At 39.8% G+C, this 23,743-nt stretch overlaps 2 protein-coding genes across 2 annotated transcripts in view; one reads left to right on the top strand and one right to left on the bottom strand.

Annotated features, from left to right (window-relative positions):
• Positions 1-7,020: 7,020 nt before the first annotated feature.
• LOC116315933 (beta-1,3-galactosyl-O-glycosyl-glycoprotein beta-1,6-N-acetylglucosaminyltransferase 4) lies at positions 7,021-12,223 on the bottom strand. The gene is made up of 3 exons (XM_031734380.2): positions 11,666-12,223; positions 11,497-11,553; positions 7,021-9,519 (listed from the first exon to the last, which is right to left on the bottom strand). The coding sequence occupies exon 3, from the start codon at positions 9,516-9,518 to the stop codon at positions 8,226-8,228; it is 1,293 nt and encodes a 430-aa protein (XP_031590240.1). The 5' UTR covers position 9,519; positions 11,497-11,553; positions 11,666-12,223; the 3' UTR covers positions 7,021-8,225.
• Positions 12,224-16,995: 4,772 nt separating this feature from the next.
• The window catches only part of LOC116315906 (3-hydroxy-3-methylglutaryl-coenzyme A reductase-like), a 12,199-nt gene continuing 5,451 nt past the window's right edge, over positions 16,996-23,743 (top strand). The window contains exons 1-12 of the mRNA XM_031734347.2: positions 16,996-17,314; positions 17,710-17,916; positions 18,002-18,113; positions 18,452-18,539; positions 19,302-19,386; positions 19,502-19,607; positions 19,734-19,840; positions 19,966-20,085; positions 20,199-20,332; positions 20,408-20,697; positions 20,806-20,939; positions 21,052-21,246. Coding sequence (XP_031590207.1) covers positions 17,752-17,916; positions 18,002-18,113; positions 18,452-18,539; positions 19,302-19,386; positions 19,502-19,607; positions 19,734-19,840; positions 19,966-20,085; positions 20,199-20,332; positions 20,408-20,697; positions 20,806-20,939; positions 21,052-21,246 — 1,536 coding nt within the window. The 5' untranslated portion in view covers positions 16,996-17,314; positions 17,710-17,751. The remainder of the gene's footprint in view (positions 17,315-17,709; positions 17,917-18,001; positions 18,114-18,451; positions 18,540-19,301; positions 19,387-19,501; positions 19,608-19,733; positions 19,841-19,965; positions 20,086-20,198; positions 20,333-20,407; positions 20,698-20,805; positions 20,940-21,051; positions 21,247-23,743) is intronic.

Below are 23,743 nucleotides of genomic sequence, written 5' to 3'. Positions count from 1 at the left end.
AATCCGAGAAGTTAAACTTCTTTTCAAGGCTGAACTGTGAGGCTTGTTAAGAAATGATTCACTGAGGCCTAAAAGTTATTTCCATTAGAAGACTTCACCCTCTTGAACAGGGTCCAAGGGGTTTCTTTGGCTGACTTAACAGTGTACCTAATAAGTCCAAGATGCATCACCACTGCACAAACAAAACCGCTTTTATACTTTAGAATCCAAACTAAGCTGACCTCATCTGTCATACCATGTGTGCTCTTCATGATGTGCACAATAAACATTAGTATAACTCTTCTGCTCAAAACAGAGCCACGCAGCCCTGATAGAAATCAGACACCTCTCAGACATATGGTAAGTGAGGGGCTACAATTTCATGTGCTATTTCAGGGTTTTACTGTGACCTTTTCCTGAACACTACCACTGCCTCTCTGTGCAAAAGCCTTAGCAGCTTGAGTTAAGTTCTTCTGGGAGTAAGGGATGAGTCAAAAGAAACTACACTTTCTAACACATAACTCATGTTTAAAAATCACAGAGGGAAAAAAAACCTAATGCTCTCTAAAGAAAAAAGTATGAGTAGAGAACAATGACTGCTTTATTTAAAAAGAAAAAAAGAAAAAGTTCTGAAAAGTAATTGTGAGTTAAAAGGAAATGCTTTCCAAGGCCTGCAGACCAAAAACATTAACACTTTTCTTACAAGAAACAAACAGGAAGTGTTAATGTTCACTCAACTTCAACTTTAGGAAGCTGAGCCCATGTAATATAGTTACTGAGAAAGTTAAAATGAGCAGTGTGCAAGTCATATAACCTTTGACCAGAAATATGGAGAAAATTGTGACATTTCTGGGAAATACTGTTGCTGAGTAAAAAAATTTATGCACTAGGATATGCACTAAGCCTTAGTTGTAGAGGGCTGAAGTGTTGTTTCTGCATAATGCTCAAACAGGTTAGGCACTACTACAAGTACTGGTTGACTGTTTTACAGCTTACACAGCACCACTGACAGCCAATCAGCATCTGTAATTTGTAATTTGAAATGTTTTCATAACACAATCTGACCAAAAAGAAAAGAAAAAAAAAAGAACTGACTTTTAGTTTAACCTTTAGTTAAAGCTTACAAATGCTGACAAATCACCGTGGTAATCCACACGTTCAGGACTGTTAAGGGTATTTTTAGTATTTAGGTTCCTCCTGTTTTAGGTATTTTAGGTACTCCTGTTAACAAAGCCAAGAACTTTGTGAATAGCTTCTTATCTGTCAATTTGTTTGCTTGGCGGGTAATGGAATAATAAATAATGTTTAAGATTTTCATCTACTAGCTATTCACAAACCATTTTTCTTTTGCAGGGTTTTAACAAGCAAAAGTGGCAGATGCAGCTCAGCCTAATTATAGCTATGCTAATTTATAGACTAGAAAGCGAAAATTTCAGAAGAAATTTTATGTGTGCCTATGCCGCTGCTAATCACTGTAGTTGCCATTCATACGGCTACAGAGAGCAAAACTCAGAAGAGCAGCCATTCTCCACCATGAACTATGGTAAAAACAAACACCGCTCACGCTTCACAGATGACAGCTTACAGTTTTGTGTAAAGATGAAGTTACTTCATTACAGCGCCGATTTGCAGACGCTGTGCACACAGGTTCATGAGCAGAAGTCCCATTGTACCACGGCAGACCCGACAATGTTTGCATGAACACGCTTTGAAGCATTACATTATGGACCACTTTTCACACATGCATTCACTTTTTGTTTTTTGTTATTTTTACACAGTGTTCTGAATGATGAACAATGGTCTACAGCCAATCTTGTGTATTATTATACAAACTTTGGTTGTAAGATTCAGATAACTATTTAATAAAAGCTAAATATTTTATATGAGAGTAAGAAAGAAAAGTATATCTTTGTGTCCACCTTTCTCTGTTAATGCCCTACCTGGCCCCTGGCAAAAGCTTTGCTAGATCCGCCCCTGCACAGTTACCAGCTGTCAGCTACACAAAAAAAGGAGCTTGGTGTATATTTGTCTGTCAGAAACAGTTCATAACTTCCTTCAACTCATTCATGTCACCTAAGGGTAAACCTGTTTCTCCATCACCAGTTCAGCTCTGATGATTCAGTAAGGACATCTCTCCTGATTCATCTTCATGCTCCAGCAAACATCAGCTGATACTAGAAATTAAAATCAAAAGAATTCTAACAACAGCTGATCAAGCTTAAACGTGCTGCTGTTGTTTAGCGCGATAAACAAACAAAAGAGAAAAGCCGATCATTGATCAGTTTCATGACTGAAGTTTCAACAGGCGAGAGAATGACAGGGGAGGCTGTCATAAAGTTCAACATCGGTAACATCGGTAACTTAGCGCGCACACAGCTGTATACAAACTCCGTAGTGCTAGCTAGCACGCAGTACGAGTTATTGTAAGTGATTGAAAAAGTCAGCACAACGAAAATAAACTACACCTAAACTCGGTTTATATCTGACCCAAATAGAGTGCAGGTCATAACTTCTTACCTGAAATTCAGTTCACCTCACGCCCTGCCTTCGCTTTCCCTGATCCACGATTGACCTCCGCGTTAGCAAACACCGGTCGATCGGTGGTAGCCTCACCGCCTTGTATGTCTCGTCTCTGCTCATGGCATGTCCTTTCTGTCACACACCGGTGGATAGCTGCCCTCTGTTGTAGCTCCACCACCAAACAACTCAGTTATTTTTTCCACATCGACCAGCATCATCGGCCCATATAAACGAAAAACAAGTCCAGCTAAGACACAGACCCTTGCCGAGCGATCGGGCGATTAAACAAATTTTAGCCACCTCACTATCAGCCAAGCCTGGGTGGTTTTTCACGGTCGGTCGCTAGCCGTGCTAGCTAGCTAAGCTAGCGGCGCTAGCTAGCTAGCCAGCCGGCTATCAGGAACACGTAAGAGAACTGTTGCTAAATAAACTACACCTAAACTCAGTTTATATCTGACCCAAATAGAGTGCAGGTCATAACTTCTTACCTGAAATTCAGTTCACCTCATGCTCCTGCCTTCGCTTTCCTGATCCACGATTGACCTCCGCGTTAGCAAACACCGGACGATCGGCGGTAGCCTCACCGCCTTGTATGTCTCGTTTGCGGCATGTCCTTTCTGTCACACATCGGTGGATAGCTGCCCTCTGTTGTAGCTCCACCACCAAACAACTCAGTTATTTTTTCCACATCGACCAGCATCATCGGCCCATATAAACGAAAAATAAGTCCAGCTAAGACACAGACCCTTGCCGAGCGATCAGGCGATTAAACAAATTTTAGCCACCTCACTATCAGCCAAGCCTGGGTGGTTTTTCACGAAGGGGCGCTAGCTAGCTAAGCTAGCGGCGCTAGCTAGCTAGCCGGCTATCAGCAACACTTAAGAGAATTGTCGCTAATATGGGATGTCTTGATAAAACGAGCAGATATTTGAAGTTTACACACCTATATTCTCGCCTGAAAATATCTTAAAAGTGTATTTTGTGACCTAGAAACACGAATAAAAGACATATAAAACGAAGTGGTGTCCGCCATTGTTTAACTCGGCAGAGGGGTGCTATGAATTATGGGATATGGAGTTTTGTAACAAGCATACAGATTTTCAGCCGTACTACTCCCGGTATACCACTAGAGAGAGCCAACCCACCACAAATAAAGTCTGTTTCTATGGAAATTGGCCTAAATTTGCACTAAAATCTAAATATTTCAAAAACTATAAAAGTCATAAACACCAAAAGTGTATACCATACTAGTCCAGCTCCAGCCGCACAAAATGATCTAACATATGTAACCCTATTTTCAAAACTGTTTGGCAGAGAAGCGCGGGAAAATTTTCACTAAAATATTAATAGCCGCACAAAATGAGGTAACATATATGAAGCTTGTCTCAAAACTGCGGGGCGAGTTTCGCTGCAAAATTTCAGGCGGAAACTGAAGAATAATAATAATAATAATAAATCCGACGAATAGTAATATGTGTGCCTCTTGGCATAGGCACACATAATAAATCCGAGGAATAGTAATATGTGTGCCTCTTGGCATAGGCACACATAATAATTTATATGCATTTTAACTTCCTCCTCTCTTCATTTCTTTTGCTCACAAAGTTCTCTTTTTCATGATCTTTCTTGTCTTTAATACTACTGTGGCAATGGTGTTGCAACAGTGGAAAATTTCCTTTCAACATACATCACTATTTGCAGTGTTTTCATTTACACCTGTCATGTACTACTACACAATGCTGCACTTTCATACTCACTGCAGTATTGCTGCTCCTCAGTGCTGCTAAGGCAAAAGCTGACACTGCAGGACAACTACACACAACAGAGCATGGAGGAGGGGGTAGAGTGTCTGTACAGACACAGAGTAACTTAAAGGATGAAAGAACTACTGAACTAAGATGAGAGAAACAAAGTAAAGTATTGATTCTATGACGCTAATTATCCAGTACCAATACCACCTTTGGTATCAAAGCTGATCCACCCACTACTATTTAGAACTGCTGAGTCACAACTACAGGATTCCTGGTCTGAATCTTTAAAATTTGTGTGTGTTCCCTGTGCCTACAAGGATTTCTCCAGGTATTCCAGCTTCCTTCCAAAGACATGCATGTTATAACCTAACATGATGATTATAGATTTGAAATGGATAAAGTGCTTAAAGTGTATCAAATAAAATGCATAAATAAACCTAGCTTGTAGTCTACAGCTCTTTAAGTGGTAAAAAAGGCTGGAAAAGCACTATAGACATAGAAGTATGTTACATTAAAATGTGCAAATGATGAAAGAAGCTCGGGGTGTCTGATGGCAGAATGGCTGCAAATGCAATACGTGTAAAACTGAAACCGAAAGACACTCCACACTTGGACTTGTAAATCCAAAGCTAGACCCAGCTTAAAGCTTAAAATGAAAAAAGTGTTATTTCACGTATTTACCAGTAAAATAATATGATAGAGATCATCATCTAAGAATGTTTTCTGGTTTAATCTGGTAAAACATCACTGCAAACAAAGAAGCTCAGTTCAGCTGTTTTATCTAGAGTGATTAGATTAGCATGTAGGCTAGACAAATTAGAACAAACAATAACAAAAAGCTTGTCGATTAGTCTTTTCCCTCAGCAGCACATAAGGATTTTCTCCTAGTTACCTGGTGTCAGAAACCACAAGATATCATGGGTTAATGCCCCAACAGGTCAGTTTCCACAATAACATGAGGGTTGTTTTGGTGTTGTTGTTGATTGTGTCAGTGATAGGCCTGTGATGGAAGACTTGCAGAAAAAAAGCAAACTTCTACTGGTCCTTACAGATGTAGTGTTCTCATACGGGGTCATTTTACTCACATGCAAAACCGGAACATCCCATAAAGTCTATAATTTACTGGAATTGAATAAGCTTTCATGACTCCACCTGTGACGTGCTCAATGTTCTGTAAATAAATTATGTCGTTAAGGAGGAGCAAATGTAGATGTGCTACCTCACTCCTTGTGTGCTAAGCTAGTAGAAGAGTGGGTTGTTGGTGAGTTATTTTTGGAGTCTACACTTTACCTACAAAGCAGGCAGCATTCCCACAAAATCTATGTCTTTATCACAATAAACATAGCAGCATTTTCTTAATATTATTTTTCTAATGTAGTTTAAATATTTGTTGTGCTTTGGGGAACAAATATTTAAAAGAGCCTCACAAAGTTTATCTTATTTTGTTTTATGGGGGATTTCTCCAAAATAATAATAATCATAATAATAATGATAATAATACATTTTATTTACAGGCGCCTTTAAAGACCCACAAGGTCACTTTGTGTTAAACACAACTATTGAAAACTGTTATGATATGCATCATTGTTTAGAACTATGCAATGTTGTTCTATGAAACAGCATTTCACAGAAAAGCATTATAAAGGTGTGACTATGGTGGAAGTTGCCAGTACTTGTCAGATTGGATGTCAGCTTGTTTCGAAACATCAACACAATTCCGGCACAACTGCTTCAGACTTTCCATTGTTTTAGAAAGCCCTAGTTTGCCCATCTCTATTCGCAGGTAACTCAAGTCCAGCCAAGGCACACACTGTAAATCAACTCGGAGCACAAACAAGAGAACAAGGTCAGGTAACAGAAGGCACTCATAAGTTGAGAACCTGATTACCACCACAAGGGTGAAGATGAGCTGGCAAGGAGTAAGGTTTCTGCTGACCCTTTTACTCCCATAAGTGATGCGATAATGGCAAGCAGGTGTGCTGGCTGAAAGTGGGTCAGAGCAATGCAGCGCCTGCCCAACTCCACCTGAGAAATGAACGAACGAGAAAGAGAGACAGTAGATGCAAAAGAGAGCAGTCCTGCGAGAACCATGACAGTCTGCTCTTCTCTTGTTTATGTGCTCAAAGATGTAATCTCTACGATAGGAGCCTCGTAGCTGAGTGCTAATTATAAACATAAATAGCATGGTTGATTTATGTAAACCACTTTTTTTTAATTACTGTTTTGCTTAGAGTTGTGGTAGCTGCAATATGTTCCTATGTTTGTCCACTGCTGACATTTGTAAACATGTAAATAGAGCTCAGATAACAACAGAGATACTCTTGAGATATCCCCCCCTTTTTTTTAACTTTCTTGTGGATTACATACACTGATGTGCAATGAGTGTATCTGATCACACCAAATGAGAGAAGACCAGCAGTGGCGATCAGCATATCGATTCATGTTGCTGTAATGCTTTTAAATGAATAACTGTGATGACATTCAGTACGCAATCCTAAATGTAACAGAACTTTTTTTTTTTTGCAGTGTTCATTTCCTGCCTCTGGTAAAACTCAAAACGTCTGTGCGAAAGCAGTAAAGATAAAAGAAAAGTATAAACTGTAATGTAAAGAGGCTTCCCTTTATTTGGAGTCTTTTGCCCTTTGTGGTTTTTGGTTTTTTTTCCTCAACCAGGCATAACTTTTGGGGATGGATTTGAATGAGAAAACAAGCAACAATCCATGCCTAGTAGTACTAGCTATACATAACAGAGTATGCCCATTCTGAAACATGTTGTCATTTTTCACTTTATTAAAGACCATAATTTGTAAAATGAACACCTTGTTGTATTCAGTTCAGTTCAAGCAACAAAGACTAAAAAAATCACAAGGAAGTATTTCACACCATATGTAAAGCAGGTCACTTGATAAAGCCATATCAGATGAACAACAGGCTTATTTCCTCATCAAAAGGAACTTGCATTTGTTTTCTCCATGACCTTCACTTTTATAACCTAATAGAAGTTCTGTTAATCTTTTATATACAGTCTAAGACCAAGAGGCTGTTTATTTTTATTATTCTAATTTGTGTTATAGTTTGATGCAAACCTGCATTACATACATAGTTGGTATCAACCCTTACTAAAGCAGCTTGTATCCATCCACCAATTAGATTGTTGCACAAATTAGCTCTCGATTTGTTTGTGAGGAATAGATCACATAGAATAGATGACCTCTCCTCTGTTTTACACAGTATCCTGTGTAAAACCAATCCAATGTGTTCCATTGCATTAATTAGAAAAAAGTGCTGTCCAGATAGCATGTTGTGTGTTGAGGAAATAATATTTTGTTATTATAGTTTGCAATAGCACCATCAAAAAGATCCAAAAACTGAATCTGTAGTGAAACCTTAACTGTATCAGAGGAACTGGAATCGGTCAGAAACAGGTAGAGCATGTTAGCTTTTAAAATGTAACCATTCATTATGTCATAATTACCTCTCATTACAGTTTCATTCAGCCAGTTTAGAAAAACAAATGTTATCCCAGTTTTCCCCATTCACAACGAGAAGCAGATTACTGTTTCTGCTAAGACATGTTCTTGGTGGGTGTGTTTTTTGTAAACTGCACTTGGAAATCTAAAAACTGAATACATAAAACCAACATTGTCTCTGTAGATACAAAACTGACTCAAGTGAGACAGAACGCCCTGAGAAAAAAATGCAGCTCAGCCAGGCCTTTCCTTAAACAAACAGTGCCGATGTAATATATTAGAGCTGTAAACGCTATTTTCATTTTGTCTTTTCCACTTAAACTTTCGGTTTCTAAAAAACCAGAAAACAGTGATTAGTCCCCTTCGCTATTACTTATAGCTCATTATAATTAATCAGTTATGTTGATTTGTAACTTCAAAGATAATGACTTATAAGAAATGGCAGTCAAATTTGAAAAATTACTGAAAGAAGATAATATTTTTCCCGATCCATTTTAGCCATCATTTAACCTTTATGACAAGTCAGTGACACTGATTGAAATAACTTCTGCTTTTCCTTCAGCTTCTCCTCAAGGCACTGAATGAGTACAGGGTCCACTTTGGGGTCAAACTTATTGGCAAACCAGTGGCCATAGTTCAGCAACCAACGCATTTCCGCAGCACCATATATACAAACGCTGCGAACGTGTGTCCCTGTGCACGGTGGGTACAGCTGCTCCTCCAGGTACTGCCACTTCACCAGCCTGGTTTTGCTCATCAGGTCTGTGATATCAGGCTTGGATCTAGGCACCTCTCCAGGGACACCTGGCAGTCGCACAAGTGTTGCCCAAAAGTGTTCATCTGGGGAGTAGGTGTCCTCTGACCAGGACAAAAAATCTTTTACTACACCTGAGGCATTCATATGCTCAATGAACTTCCGGGAAAGTACAAAGTAGGCGTTTCCAGAGAACACCTCAATATTGTGTGGTGGTGGGTTCTTTACATACTCTGTTTTCACTGGCAGTTTTTGATATTCAAAGCTGGCATCTTTCAGCTCATAGTGAAAGGTGAACCGTTGTTTCTTAGCTGGCGTGGGTCGGCTCGTCTCTAACATGTTTCTGCCATTCAGTTTCTTTAGTTCTGACACTAGCTCCACGTTGGACTTGAGAGGGAAGTCTTGGCCACAGAGGTTGATGACATACTTCCACTTGACTTCTGAACCCAAAAGATCAGACAGACAGTTGAGATCAGCCTTTAATCGGCTAATGCTTGCGTAATATACTGATTCTTTCTTGCTGGTAATGAATACATTGGGCAGACACTGGGCCAAACCCTCCATGGCTGATATGAACTGAACAGAGGACTTTTGATCATAGTGGATACAGTAGATATTACTGGGTGAGTACAGTGCATTGATGAGTCTCTCTACCATCCAGGCAGATTTATGCACAACCAAAGAATAAGCAATAGGAAAGTCTTGCTCCTCTTCTGTGACACACACATTATCATAACCCCTGTACTTTCTGAATAAAGTACAGTTAGAGGTAAGATAAGCTAGACTTTCATCTTTACTCTCCACAACGTCTTTCTTTTTGATTAGCAGAGATTTCCCCACCTCCACTGGGTCCATGTCATAAATAGCAGAGCAATCAATATTGTACTTGGGAATTATCTGCATGTCCGTAGCGATATGTGAAGGTTCAGTGATGTAGCTGTGCTTGACACAGAACAATAGCAAGACACATATAGTCAGCAATGACAGGACAGAAGGAAGGAACTGCTTTCTTCTTAGTCGCAGTGATAAACATCGCAGGGTCATTCTGTAGTGAGAGAAAACACAACATGAAGGAACATAAACCAAACAGATAATGTTATTCTTCAGAAACACCTAATCACCTAAAAAAAGCATTTCAGTTTCTTTTAGAATAGCGTTACTCTACAAGAAGGAGTGTCTCTCACTTGACCCCCTCAGAGCCAGCTGATTTGTTTATTGTGCAAGTGAAGCCATGCAAAGACAAACAAAGACACCCACAGGGTGTCAAACGTGCCATACCTCCACCCTGATTGAAGGTTAACTGTGCTGCTAGCAGTCACGGACACTTGCACTGTATTTATAAACAGTATTTATTACAGTATATATATATATATATATATATATATATATATATATATATATATATATATATATATATATATATATATATATGTGTGTGTATATATATATATATATATATATATATATATATATATACACACACACATATATATATATATATATATATATATATATATATATATATATATATATATATATATATATATATATATATACACACATACATATATATATATATATATATATATATATATATATATATATATATATATATATATATATATATATATATATATATATATATATATATATATATATATATATATATATATATATATATATATATATATATATACACACATATATATATATATATATATATATATATATATATATATATATATATATATATATATATATATACACACATATACATATATATATATATATATATATATATATATATATGTGTGTGTGTGTGTGTTGTGTCTGTATACAACTTGTGCATATCCTTTTGTGTAGATACTTATGTTATACCTACATGCTGCCAATGGAGAGATGCCAAACTGTGATTCATTGTTCTGGTAACAGTGACGATAAAAATCTATCTTATCTTATCTTATCTTATCTTATCTTATGTTACCTTCATAGAAGTGTGACAAGTGTCCAAAAGAAAGAAAGTGTCACTTTGTAACGCCAAGTGTATAATATTTGATACAGTTTGTGAGACTTCTACGTCATCACTTTTTCCCTGAAAAAACTGATTTTCATTTATTTTTTAAGCAATAAATAGATGTGGCAAAAATTATACAAATGAATACAAATATATGTAAATTGACATTCAATTGATTTTTTTTTTAATGGTCGGAAGGTTCAATAAATTCTCTATTTTAAAAAAAAATAAAACAAATATTCTGGCAACAATTATTTACTTAAGAAATTCTGAGGAAACAGAATCAGATTTCACCAACTCCTAAGTAGCTTGTAATACTTACAGTTTCTACAGTACAAAGGTAACATTTTGCATTTCTTTATTGTATATGCGGACGTTATTATTCAAAGAACAAAACAGAAAACAGGGTCTTATTCAGATCTGACGTATATGATTTTTTTTCTTTATATAATGAGAAGAATACAACACACAGAAAGACATATAATTGCTATTAAAACGTACCTTTACGTTTGGAAATTCATTTTTACAGATTTCACATGGATATCGCTGCCTCATTGTCATTTGCTTTGAAAATTCATAGGCCTAATTAAAAAAAAACAACACCTCCCAATTCAAAACAGGAGAAATTCGTCTGAAATTTATAAGTGTGCCCTTAAAAAGTGTGACCAAAACACAAAGGTGACGTGACTATACACTAGAAAAGAAGTTAAAAGAAGTTATCAATTCAGAGTGGATGAATAAATAAATAAATAAATAAGATCAAAACAACTTATATTAATTACTTCCAAACGTGTGATCTGTTTATTGTTGTTTGAAGACTGTCATTGCAACTACCTTCAACAAAAAGAACGGAATACTATAGAATATATAGCTTATATGATCTAATCTCTTTAGTAGACAGAGACAGAAATGAAATTGGGAGGCCTTTGCCATCTATGATATACAATAGCAAACGGGAGAGCTAGTTTAGATGTGATGAATACATTCCATACTGTGTAAAGCCCTCACCTTGCTCTTCACGCTGGTGCCGATCTCCCCAAAAGACCTGGCAAGCAGTTTTTAAACCTGAAAGTTGTCAAAACTTGGGTTTAATGCAAATGTTCCATCTTCGCTGCTTCGAAAGTAAAACTTCGACTCACGAAAGTGAAGAATGAAAAAAAGAGGAATGAAAACTTACTTGTGTCAGAAAAAAAAGTGGGCATTCATCCTCCCTGCCCCTCCACTTTTTCCACACTGCTGTCGCGGCATCTGTGGACAACGCAAACTTGAAGAAATGTCCGTGTTACGTTATTAATCAGAGGAAAACGTGTTCAGAAGAAGCGCGACAAGCTGTCATGACCGTGCTGAGCTGAGGACCACAGGACAGAGACGCGCTGAGAAATAACCCGGAAAAGAGGGAGGGGTTCACGAACCTAATTACAGCTCAAGTCTAAAAAAAACTGAAAGAAAGAAAAGAACAGAAAAGAAAAGAAAGAAAAAGCAGAAAGACGTGTTTGTCTCTGTAGTAGGTTAAAAAAAAGAAGAAAAAAACTTGTCTTAAGAGGGAGAAATGAGCAAATAAAAGCGGGTTTCCTCTGCAAATGCGCTTTGCTGAAACGACTGCTTCCTGAACAAATTTGGTTAAAATAGTATGAATTAAAACCCCGTGGCTGGAGTCATCTGAACTCACTAAGGACGAAAGGAAGGGTGAGAAGGAAGAAAGCTGTACCAGTCGCGGGAGCTCTCAAGACTTAAAACTTGAGGGTGGTGTGTGAAAAAAAAAACTCAACAGTGAGGTCATTTCTAGGGTTTGGGGGGTGGGGGAAGAATAAAAAAAAAAATCAGTCTCCTACGGTCGTTCAGTGGCTTTGTTCTTTATGACAGAAAAGCAAACTAGTTCTTCAAAAGAATTCTAAGATACTGGCTTAAACGCATTTAAACTATAATCAGCCTATTAAAAACACGTGAAAATTAAACATGCTACCTACACGAGTGACTAATATGAGCCAGGTTGAAATGTAGATAGGTGATTTTGGTGCCTCATGAATGTCAACTCAAAGTCATGCAGGTTGGTTATTATTATCAGTAATGCCATAAATGTAATACTTTAACATACCATGCGAAACAAAAGTCCAGGCATTAGTTGAAAAAAAAAAAAAAGCATAGCGTGCAGGTGTTCTCACGCAGGCATATATGGTTCTGAGGTGTGTCTTTTTTTTTTTTCTTCTCTCTTCAAGTTGGTTTTATAAAGCTAACCTAGAAAACAAAAATACAAAGAAACAGAAAGAGACACCGGAAACCACTTACCTTGTTTTAGTTTTACATGTGACACAACTAACACTGACTCATTAAACCCAGTCACGTGCTTTATTATGCTTTAGAAACACATATTAAAAATGAAATGCAATGCAAATGCTGTTTTTTTTTTTTAAACCAGTGAATCTATTTATAAATGAAAGAAAAATTACTTTCAAAAATTAAAAGAAGAATTAAAACTCTGGGAAAAGACTGGGATCTGTTTTTTTGTTTGTTTTTTTATTAAATGGTTGAGAGCTTCTTTTTAATCCAATATCAGCATAAATTCACCCATGAGGTGACCTCTGAAAACACATTTATCTTTATGCACTTGCAATCACTGCAAATGTGCAAACGTGAGAATGTGGGTTTCCTATGCAGTCACCAGCTAAAACAGGAGTTTGTGAAACAACGGTGAAGGCCTAAATATGTGCAAGTTTAGGTACAGTCTATGGATGTTACAAACAGAGGTTAATGGCAAACACGCTTGTAATGGCTCATGACACAGTTGTGTATAACAGATGAGAAGCCAAGAAATGAACACTGAGGTAGATATTTAAAGGTAAGAAATCAAACAACAAAAACACTCATAGAATCAGAGAAGCTTTTTACAACACACCACTTCTCCATAGAGTGGATCTCCACAGAGTTCTGTGTCATTTGCTTGCACAAAACTCTAATTGAGTATTGTATTACCGCACTGATGCAACACTTATTTATCCACAACTGTCTAACAGTTATGTGCCATATGCTCACTCTCTCACCCACTCTCTGTGTGTCTTCCGAGAATAAGCCTCGCTTCACTGAGCATGTGCGAAAGGAAAACAAATACTGTTGCCATTGATTACAGGCACCACCAAACAGTGGTTGCTTACCAAGATATTTTCTCATAAAAGTTCTCAGAAGTGTTCAACACCGTTTGTTGGAAATATAAAATTTCCACATCCAACAAGATGAATAGACAAACAATCATATTTTAACTGTCTTACAGTCTTTTCTGCTCAGGAATGTTCTTTAAAGACAATAAATGTGAAAGGGAATTGTGCCTTGCTGGTTTATATGATTATAATGTTGTGGCCTTGAATATGTTGTAAGACTATACTGGATACAAATTAATAATGAGACCTTTGGATGGATAATATTGCTGTCAGTGTTGTAAATAAGAAGGAAAAGTCAGATTAGGAGCAATAACAGGAGACAGAGGGTTGGGCCAACAACAAAAAAAAAAAAAGAAAAAAAAAGAAAAAAATGCTGTTAGACTGCTGTAAACCTATCCAAGAGCTACCTTCTGCACACTGTGAAAGGCCGCTCTGTCTCTGCCAAGTTCCCAGCCTGGCTCCAGGTTTTCATACATAAACACAGCTTTATGTAGGAGTGACCACTATGTGAGCACAATATAAACACAAATATTTCTGGTCTTGAAGCTAGATTCAAACAGTTAGATCAAGCGCCATATTCACAAAATATCCTCAGACTAAAAGTCGATCATGAGAGATTCAGTAAGTAAGTAATAACTTAAGGAGTTATTTGATCAAAAAATGTTGAGGCTGTCTTTATAGGCAAATGAAGGCAATGAATAAGAAAAAAAATTGTATTACAGAACTCAGCATCTAGCAACAGTGCTGAGAAAAAGTATTTACCATCTTCCTGATTCCATAGTTTTGTTGTGTTTTTTTTTTTCATATTTGTCACATTTAATGTTTTAGTGTCAAAACCAAATTAATATTATACAGACATAATCCAAGTAAATACAAAATGAAGGTTTTAAAATTAAATTGGGCAGTGTGGTTATTAGCACTGTTGCCTCACAGCAAGAAGGTCCTGAGTTCAATTCCACCACCTGGTCAGGGGCTTCCTGTGTGGAGTTTGCATGTTCTCTCTGCGTTTGAGTGGGCTCTCTCCGGGCACTCCAGCTCCCACACATGTCCAAAGACATGCAGTTAGTGGGGTTAGGTTAATTGGTAATTCTAAATTGCCCACTCAAGAATGAGAGTGCTGGTTGTCTGTCTCTATGTGTTAGACGTGCAACAGACTGGCGACCTGTCCAGGGTGTACCTTGCCTCTCGCCTATATGGTGGCTGGGATAGGCGATCCTGACAAAGATAAGTGGAAGGGAATGAATGGATGACATATATTTTTTTAAATTATGATTTCATTTATTAAGGCAGAAATGCTACCCAAATCTCCTCTCTTTGGATGTTATCAGATGTTATGTGTCGATTCAATGGACGTTTGGAAAGATGTCACAGAAGAACCCAGAAAAAACATTTAAAGAACTGCAGGCTTCTCTAGTCTCACTTATGGTCAGTGTTCATGATTCAGTAATAAGGCCCATTACATCTGGTGTAAAACTAACACAGCATTTCAGAAACAGATCATCATAACAACAGTCAAACATGGTGGTGGTAGTGTGATGGTCTGGGGCTTCTTTGCTGCTTAAGGACCTGGATGAACTGACGGAACCATGAATTCTGGTCTTTACCAGAAACTGCAAAAGGACAATGTCCAGCCATCAGTTTCTACCTTAAAGCTGAAGCACACTTGGGTTATGCAGCAGGACAAAGATCCAAAAAATCGCAGCAATAAATAAATAAATAAACAAAGTGAAGGTTTTAAAGTGACCTAAAGAAAGTCTGGACTCAAAAACGAATGAAAATATTTGATGTGACATTAAACAGATTATTTAAGCTCCAAAACCCTCTAATGTGGGTGCATTTAAACAATTACACAGAAGATTGGGCTAAGATTCTTCCACATTGCCATTGTCATTGTTATGACAAAAACTTACAGAACCAGTTATTGGGTTTAGGAATTTTTTACACGGGCCGGGTAAGTTTGAATAAACTTTTTTTCCAATAAATAAATGAAATCATAATTTAGAAACTGCATTTTTTGGTTACTTGGATAATCTTTGTCTGATATTTGTTTGATCATCTAAAGTGTTACGAATATACAAAAGAGTAAGAAATCAGGAAATGGACAAAACCTTTTTTTTTTTTTTTCTCTGAACAAAAGTACTGGGCCACCGCCTTCATCTCTGAGTTAAAAAAAGCTGAGACATAATCCACATGAACAGCGCCAATAAAAGCGACCGATGCAGACAACGACCACTGATTATTCTTAGGGGCTTGTTTGTGTTACATAAGATACACTGTACTACCAAACGGTATAACGGCAACAGCCTCAGTAGGAGCTTGGAGCCGGTGTTCTGGGAATCCATCCTACCCGACTAAACATCCTACCCAATAGCTGTGTCCCAAAACGTCGGCTGCATCCTTCGGAGGACCCGGCCTTCGCGGTCTACGAGGGCCGGGTCCTTCGAAGACCAAGAAGGCCGGAAGTGCGAGGCTGTGAAATGGGACGGTCTAGCCTTCAGATTTGCGTCACCGCTATCTCGGTGGAGTTTAATAAACTCGGCTGTTTGCTCCTTGCTATCTAAAATATAACAGGACACTGGCGTAAATTCTCGACCGTCTCACAGTTCGGTTTAATCAGTTTTCTGTTTGACGTTTATTCAGCTGTGTGAAAATCCCGGAGAAACCCACCCGATGGATTAATAAAGTTTTATTTAATCTAATAATCTAATAACTTTGATCTCAGCCAACCCGATTTACTCCAGAACAAATAAAACACCGAAAAAAGCCAAACAATTACATTTTTAAGTTATCCGAGTGACTTGTATATCATGTTTAACCTGACTAGCGAAAGAGCGGGGGTCTGAAAACAATGAAGCCGGGAGTCCGCTGCTCTCGCCGGCTGGAGTGACCATTGAACCCCCCGGCTTGCTATCGAGCAGGTGGGTAACAGACGTCTCCGAAAACGTCGGCGCACTTTTGCAAATATGCGATGTCTTGATAAACCAAGCAGATATTTGTAATTTACACACCTACTTTCTCGCTTGAAAATATGTTAGAAGTTTATTTTGTGACCCAGAAAGATTAATAAGACTAATTTTAAAACTTAGTAGCGGCCGCCATTGTTGGCAGCTGAAATTTGGCTGGGCCGCGCTATGAATTCTGGGATATGGTGGGCCACGAAGGACACACCCGACCCATCCTTCAAATTCGGGGAAATGAAGGACGCATTTGTCAGCCGCATTTGAAGGAGTCGACGAATTGGGACAGCCTTCGTCGCCTGGCTGTGACGTAATCGGCCTTCAAATGCGGCCTCAGGAGGATGCAGCCGACGTTTTGGGACACAGTGAATGTTTCTGCGCAGACGCCGCGCATGCGCACAAAACCAACGTCGAATTAACTTCTTTTTCTCTCACCCATCCGGAATACTTCTTAAGGTTATGGTTATGGTTGGGGTTATGGTTAGGGGTTGGGTTAGGTTTAGTCACATATCACCGTCAAATTATAATACGGGTAGGACGTTTTGGTTCATACGTCAGGACTTCACGAGCGGATTGTGTCATACTTGACGTCAGTATTTCCGGATCGCCATATTAGTTTCATTACATCAGCTCAGGCAATGTAGCAGGCTAAGCAATTTGTGGGAAGGGCACTGTCGCTATGGAAAGGACTCTCTGACCACGAAGAAACTTCTCTTTGTATGTTCACATGTTTCAGTAAAATACAAAGTAGTACTTAAAAATGTAATGAGCCTGGAGTATCAAGTTATTTTTTGTGACAGGCTTTAAAATTAGTCAGCGTAGCTAATGTTGACCGATGTTACGGTAACTAGCATTAGCTAAGTTGGGCTAATATAGCCTCAGTGTGTTAACATCTAGGTAATGCTAACCAGGAGTATCGCAATGATACATTTGTGAATACTATTGTTAAAATCCTTTTGACAACACTGCGGCGACCGAGTGTGTATATTAAACTTAACGATCGTCTTTCACTGTATTTCGCCATCATCACACAAGCTGCATTTTGATTTTAAAGCCGTACAGAAGTCAGACTTGCTAACTACCAGTGACTGGACGATGTTCTTGTAACGCAGGTCATTCTGGGATCTTGTGTAGTCGGAAGTTATCCTGAGACCATGTTGGCACGTCTATTTAGACTTCATGGGTTGCTGGTGGCCTCGCACCCATGGGAGGTAATCGTGGGGACCCTGGCTTTGACCGTGTGCTTCGTGTCTATGAACAGCCTAGCAACAAGCAACCAGATGTGCAAGTGGAACCAATGCCCCAAAGTTGAGGAGGAGGTGAGGCTGGTGTGGCACTCTCTTAAGAAATGTTGCCGGAGTTTTGTCTACACTAACCCACTCTGTTTTTTTTTTTGTCTTGCAGAAAATCCAGAGCAGTGATGCAGTTATTCTGACAGTCACTCGGTGCATGGCCATTATTTATATTTATTTCCAGTTCAAGAATCTCAGACAGCTTGGATCCAAATATATTCTAGGTCAGTATCATGAGATGTTTGTTGTTGTTGTTTTTCCAGTTTTGGACAGCAGTAAACATTCTTCTCACATCATACAGATTTGTTTTGGCTGTATAATCACCACTGATTAGTGGCCACAGTTTTTCTTGTACTAGTTTCCAGCTTCAGCTGTTTGAATTGCCATAAAATGTTGTCAGTGGATTTAATGTAGAACATAATTTTAATGTATATCAATTTTAACACAAAACTACTTGGATTCTTTTGTTTCCTTGCTTTTCATTCAGACTGAAAAACAAATGACTGGCTAACAAATTTATCATAAAAAATAGACCAACATTCCATTTCTCCTCCTTCTCCAGGTATTGCTGGATTATTTACAGTATTTTCCAGCTTTGTCTTCAGTACAGTCGTCATCCATTTCTTTGGGAAGGAGCTGACAGGTCTGAAGTAAGTGTTTCACATGGACTCACATGTACACTAGGAGAGTGGTTCTTAAAGTGGTCTGTGACATATTGAGAGTGTACAGAGTGAATTATACTTATAAATAGGCAGTGGATTATGTTAGCAATTAAGTATTCTATTAAATTATTATTCTGTTGATTAACATAGTTAATCCAGTAAGAAACACCTTTGTGTTATTAATGAGCAATAATAAATATATATAAGTAAGAAAATAAGTAAGCATAAGGATAGACATGTTGTCCCTGTTTGAGGCTATGCAAAGAGTTTCAGTTAGACTGAGGTAACACTACACTGTACTTCCTTCTCAGAAGAGCCTCAAATTGCTGTCAGCTTACTTTGTTGTCAAAAGTTATTACTTTTTCTGTTTCTACAAATAATTGTTAGTGAGAGTGTGGGAGTGTGTTTTTAAAAAAAAAATCACGAATCCATGTTTAAAACTGCCTTAGTTGCATAGCTAACACAGTTGGTAGTAGCAGGATAAGAGGCAGCTAATGTGCTAGTGAGATCAGGTAGTTAAAATAGTTAACATTTACCAGCAGGGTGATGTACACATTGTTTCACAATTTTATGGCAAAATATTTGAAGCTCTGCAGCTCCTTTACATTAGAGACAAATCATTTAATTCAGTTGTAAGATTAAGTTCACTGATCTGTAATTGTAAGATGACACTTGGGTATCATAAAGCAGAGGCTGTAGGAAAGTATTCCAGGTCACTTCCTAGCTGACACTTGTCTGCTCTCCCTGCAGTGAAGCGCTGCCGTTTTTCCTCCTGCTTATTGACCTGTCCAGAGCCTGTGCGTTGGCTAAATTTGCCCTCAGCTCAAACTCTCAGGTAATTTCGCACATATTTGGTCTTACCATATGTATGAAATGTGGCTTTATTCATATGGGGGACATAAGTGTAAATCATCCTTAACTAATGAATTAGTCTTGTGTGTCGGGAATAGGAGGAGGTGAGGGAGAACATTTCTCACGGCATGGCCATCCTGGGCCCAACATTCACCCTGGATGCTGTGGTTGAGTGTCTGGTTATAGGAATCGGAACCATGTCTGGTAAGGATTGCGGCTCTTTCTCCACCTATAAGCATCATCAGTGATGCTCTGTGTGTTAGAAATGTTGTGTTGACGCTTGATCGTGTGGAAAAGCAGATTTCAGCTGTGTTTCTTCCTTTTTTCTAGGTGTGCCCCAGTTGGAGATCATGTGTTGTTTTGGCTGCATGTCTGTTCTGGCCAATTACTTTGTCTTCATGACGTTCTTCCCTGCCTGTGTCTCTCTGGTGCTGGAGGTGAGATGTGCATGTAACATTTGGAAAAATAAACACAGATGAGATAAGGAAATAAGTTAATAGAGTTTAACTGTGATATATATTTTTTATTATTATTTTTTGTGGTCCTGCATATTTGTGTGTAGCTGTCAAGGGAAAGTCGTGAGGGGCGCCCCATCTGGCAGCTGAGCCACTTCTCCCGTGTGCTAGCTGAGGAAGAGGATAACAAGCCCAATCCTGTGACTCAAAGGGTTAAAATCATAATGGTGAGTTCCCATCATCTATGGTGGGGATGTTTATTTAGATTAGTCGTCAACATTGTGTATTATAAAGCATTTTTAGGTCTGAACGATGATGCCTGTGTGATGTTGTGTTTCAGTCTCTGGGATTGGCTTTGGTTCATGCTCACACTCGACTGACAGCCGAACATTCAGGTCAAAACCGCACAGTGGAAGGGCCTGTAGCAAAGAGACTGGACTCTCCTAGCACCATATTGCCTCTTAAGCTCAGCAGGTAAACCATGGAATATTGCACTGTTTGCATTATTGATTCCTGCGTCCACTGATTTATGACTTTTTCTCTCTCCAGTATTGACCTGGAACAGGTGATAACCCTTGGTCTTGCGCTGATTCTGGCCGTAAAGTATGTATTTTTTGAGCAAGCAGAGACAGAGTCCTCGCTTTCACTCAAGAGTACCATTATAAGCTCCACTCCCAGTCCGAAGCCCTGGGTGACAGAGGACTGCTGCATGAGGTCCCTCCCAGCCCTGAAACCCCAGAAGACATCTAATAGTGTTTTGGCAACCATCCCTACCTCTTTAGCAGCTGCTTCAGACGTGAAACTTTCCTCTGAAGCTGACATATCATTTAGAGAAGAGGGTGAGACTCATAGCGGGTGCTTCTAGCTTTGATAGCATGTGTACCCAGTGCTGAAGATGATTCTGCTCTAACTGCTGTGGTTTTTTTCATGTGATTCCTCTGCTGCAGATGTGATTCAGAATGAATTTTGTGGTACATCTTCTGGGGATTCTCTTGCTCAGACACAATGTGCTCCTCCAAGTGTTTGTCCGTCGGAGCCCCGAAGTCTGGAGGAATGTATGGCCATCCTCTCAGATTCTCAGGTAAGTTGTCAGGTTATACTGGAAGCACAATACAAAACTATATATATATATGATGTTCTGTGTTCCTCAGATTCTTAAAAAATATCACTGTTTCGCCCATGATTCTTTCCAGAGAGGTGCCCATTTGCTGAGTGATGCAGAGGTGATGAATCTTGTAACCCTGCGTAAGATTATGAATTATAAACTTGAAGCTGTCCTTGAGACTCCAGAGAGGGGCGTGGCCATCAGGAGAGAACTGTTATCATCCAAACTTCCTGTTCCCACTGCCTTGGCTTCTCTACCGTACAAGGACTACAACTACTCACAGGTACTGACAGTCCTTTTAAAGTGTAGTCCTGTTTATTCTTGGAAAAAAAAAAGTTTATCTTCAGTTGTCTGTTTTAAATCAGATATACATATATCTATCTATCTATCTATCTATCTATCTATATATATATATATATATATATATATATATATATATATATATATATATAGAGGAGTCAGGACGCCAGGTCAGGGGAGATATCATCACCCCACCCGAGATTGGGTACATAGCCCCAAGTGCGATAAGAGAAGGATCGTTGAGTGCCAGAGGAACTGACCTGAAGGATAGGATCATGGCCAAGCTTGAAACCTGGATCCCCGTGGCGGTTACCAAGATTACGTGAAGTACCCTCAGAAGGTCTGCTAGATGATGTTAACGCAGCACTACGGATGATACCTACAACCACGATTACCGACACTAACAAGCTGATCTACACTACGGCAGCAGTGATCAGTGAGATGCTTGGCTACAAGTTGAACAGCCACAGGGGCAATACCTCCATGGAGAAGGAGGCTAGAGGGCAAGATCAAAGTAGCACGGAGGGAGGTTAGCCAACTAACGGAGTTGCAGAAAGGTGCGACAAAGAAGATGCATAAGAAATACAGCAAGCTGTCCATACCTGAGGCCTTGGAAACTGCCAAGCAAAGACTCACAGCCTTGGCCACCCGCTTGAGGAGGTACACCAGAGAGAGAGAAGGCAGGAGAATAAACCAGCTGTTCTTCACAGAACCAGCAAAGGTGTACTCTCAGTGGCAAGGAACAATAACAGAACAGCACCACCAAGGCTGGAGACGGAGCAATACTGGAAGAGCATATGGGAGAAGGACACAACCCATAACGGCAATGCTCAGTGGCTAGTGGATCTGAGGGCAGACCATAGCGACCTCCTGAACAGGGTCCAGTAACCATCACAGTGGCAGATATCCAAGAAAGGGTCTCCAGTATGAAGAGTTGGACAGCACCAGGGCCCGACATGGTTCACGCCTACTGGCTGAAGAAGCTGACTGCACTCCACGAGCGCCTGGCAGCACAAATGAACCAGCTGCTAGTTAACGAGAGACACCGAATGGCTAACCGAAGGTCGGACGGTCCTGATCCCCAAGGACCCCAAGAAGGGACCGGTCCCATCCAACTACCGACCAATAACCTGCCTCAGTACTACATGGAAGCTCCTGTCAGGCATCATATCGGCTAAGATGAACAGGCACATGGGTCAATACATGAGCGGGGCACAGAAAGGGATTGGCAAGAATACCAGAGGCGCAAAACACCAGCTACTGGTAGACAGAACGGTCAGCCGAGACTGCAAGACCAGACTGACCAACCTGTGCACTGCCTGGATTGATTACAAGAAGGCCTATGACTCAATGCCCCACAGCTGGATACTGGAATGCCTAGAATTGTACAAGATCAACAGGACCCTAAGAGCCTTCATCAGGAACTCAATGGGGATATGGCGTGCAACACTAGAGGCCAACTCAAGCCCATAGCACAAGTCACCATCAAGTGCGGGATCTACCAAGGAGATGCTCTGTCCCCACTGCTGTTCTGCATAGGCCTGAACCCCTCAGTGAGATCATTAACAAGACTGGCTACGGATACCGACTACTTAAACGGAGCGGTTGTCAGCCACCTCCTGTACATGGATGACATCAAGCTGTATGCCAAGAGTGAACGAGACATCGATTCACTGATACACACTACCAGGCTATACAGCAATGACATTGGAATGTCGTTCGGACTGGAGAAGTGTAGTCGGATGGTAACAAAAAGAGGGAAGGTAGTCAGAACTGAGGGGATTGAACTACCAGAAGGCAACATTGCAGACATAGAGGACAGTTACAAGTACCTGGGGATCCCGCAGGCGAATGGGAACCATGAAGAGGGCGCTAGGAAAGCTGCAACCACCAAGTACCTGCAGAGGGTCAGGCAAGTCCTGAGGAGTCAGCTGAACGGTAAGAACAAGATCCGGGCCATCAACACCTCACGCCCTGCCCGTGATCAGGTACCCTGCTGGGGTAATAGGCTGGCCAAAGGAGGAGATAGAAGCCACTGACATAAAGACAAGAAAGCTCCTTACCATGCATGGAGGGTTTCACCCCAAGTCCAGCACCCTGAGGCTGTATGCTAAGCGGAAGGAAGGGGCGGGGACTGGTGAGTGTCAGCACCACAGTCCAGGATGAGACAAGAAACATCCACGAATACATCACGAAGATGGCCCCAACTGACAGCGTGCTCAGTGAATACCTCAGGCAGCAGAAACCCAAGAAAGAGGAGGAAGGCGAGGAACCATCATGGAAGGACAGGCCCCTGCACGGTATGTACCACCGGCAGATAGAGGAGGTGGCTGATATCCAGAAATCCTACCAGTGGCTGGACAAAGCTGGACTGAAAGACAGCACAGAGGCACTAATCATGGCAGCACAAGAACAAGCTCTGAGTACAAGATCCATAGAGGCTGGGGTCTATCACACCAGGCAAGACCCCAGGTGCAGGC

Source organism: Oreochromis aureus, linkage group 7, assembly GCF_013358895.1.
Source record: "Oreochromis aureus strain Israel breed Guangdong linkage group 7, ZZ_aureus, whole genome shotgun sequence".
Taxonomy (NCBI): domain Eukaryota; kingdom Metazoa; phylum Chordata; class Actinopteri; order Cichliformes; family Cichlidae; genus Oreochromis; species Oreochromis aureus.
Note: the sequence above shows the minus strand (reverse complement) of the source record. Positions and strands in the feature narration are given on the sequence as shown.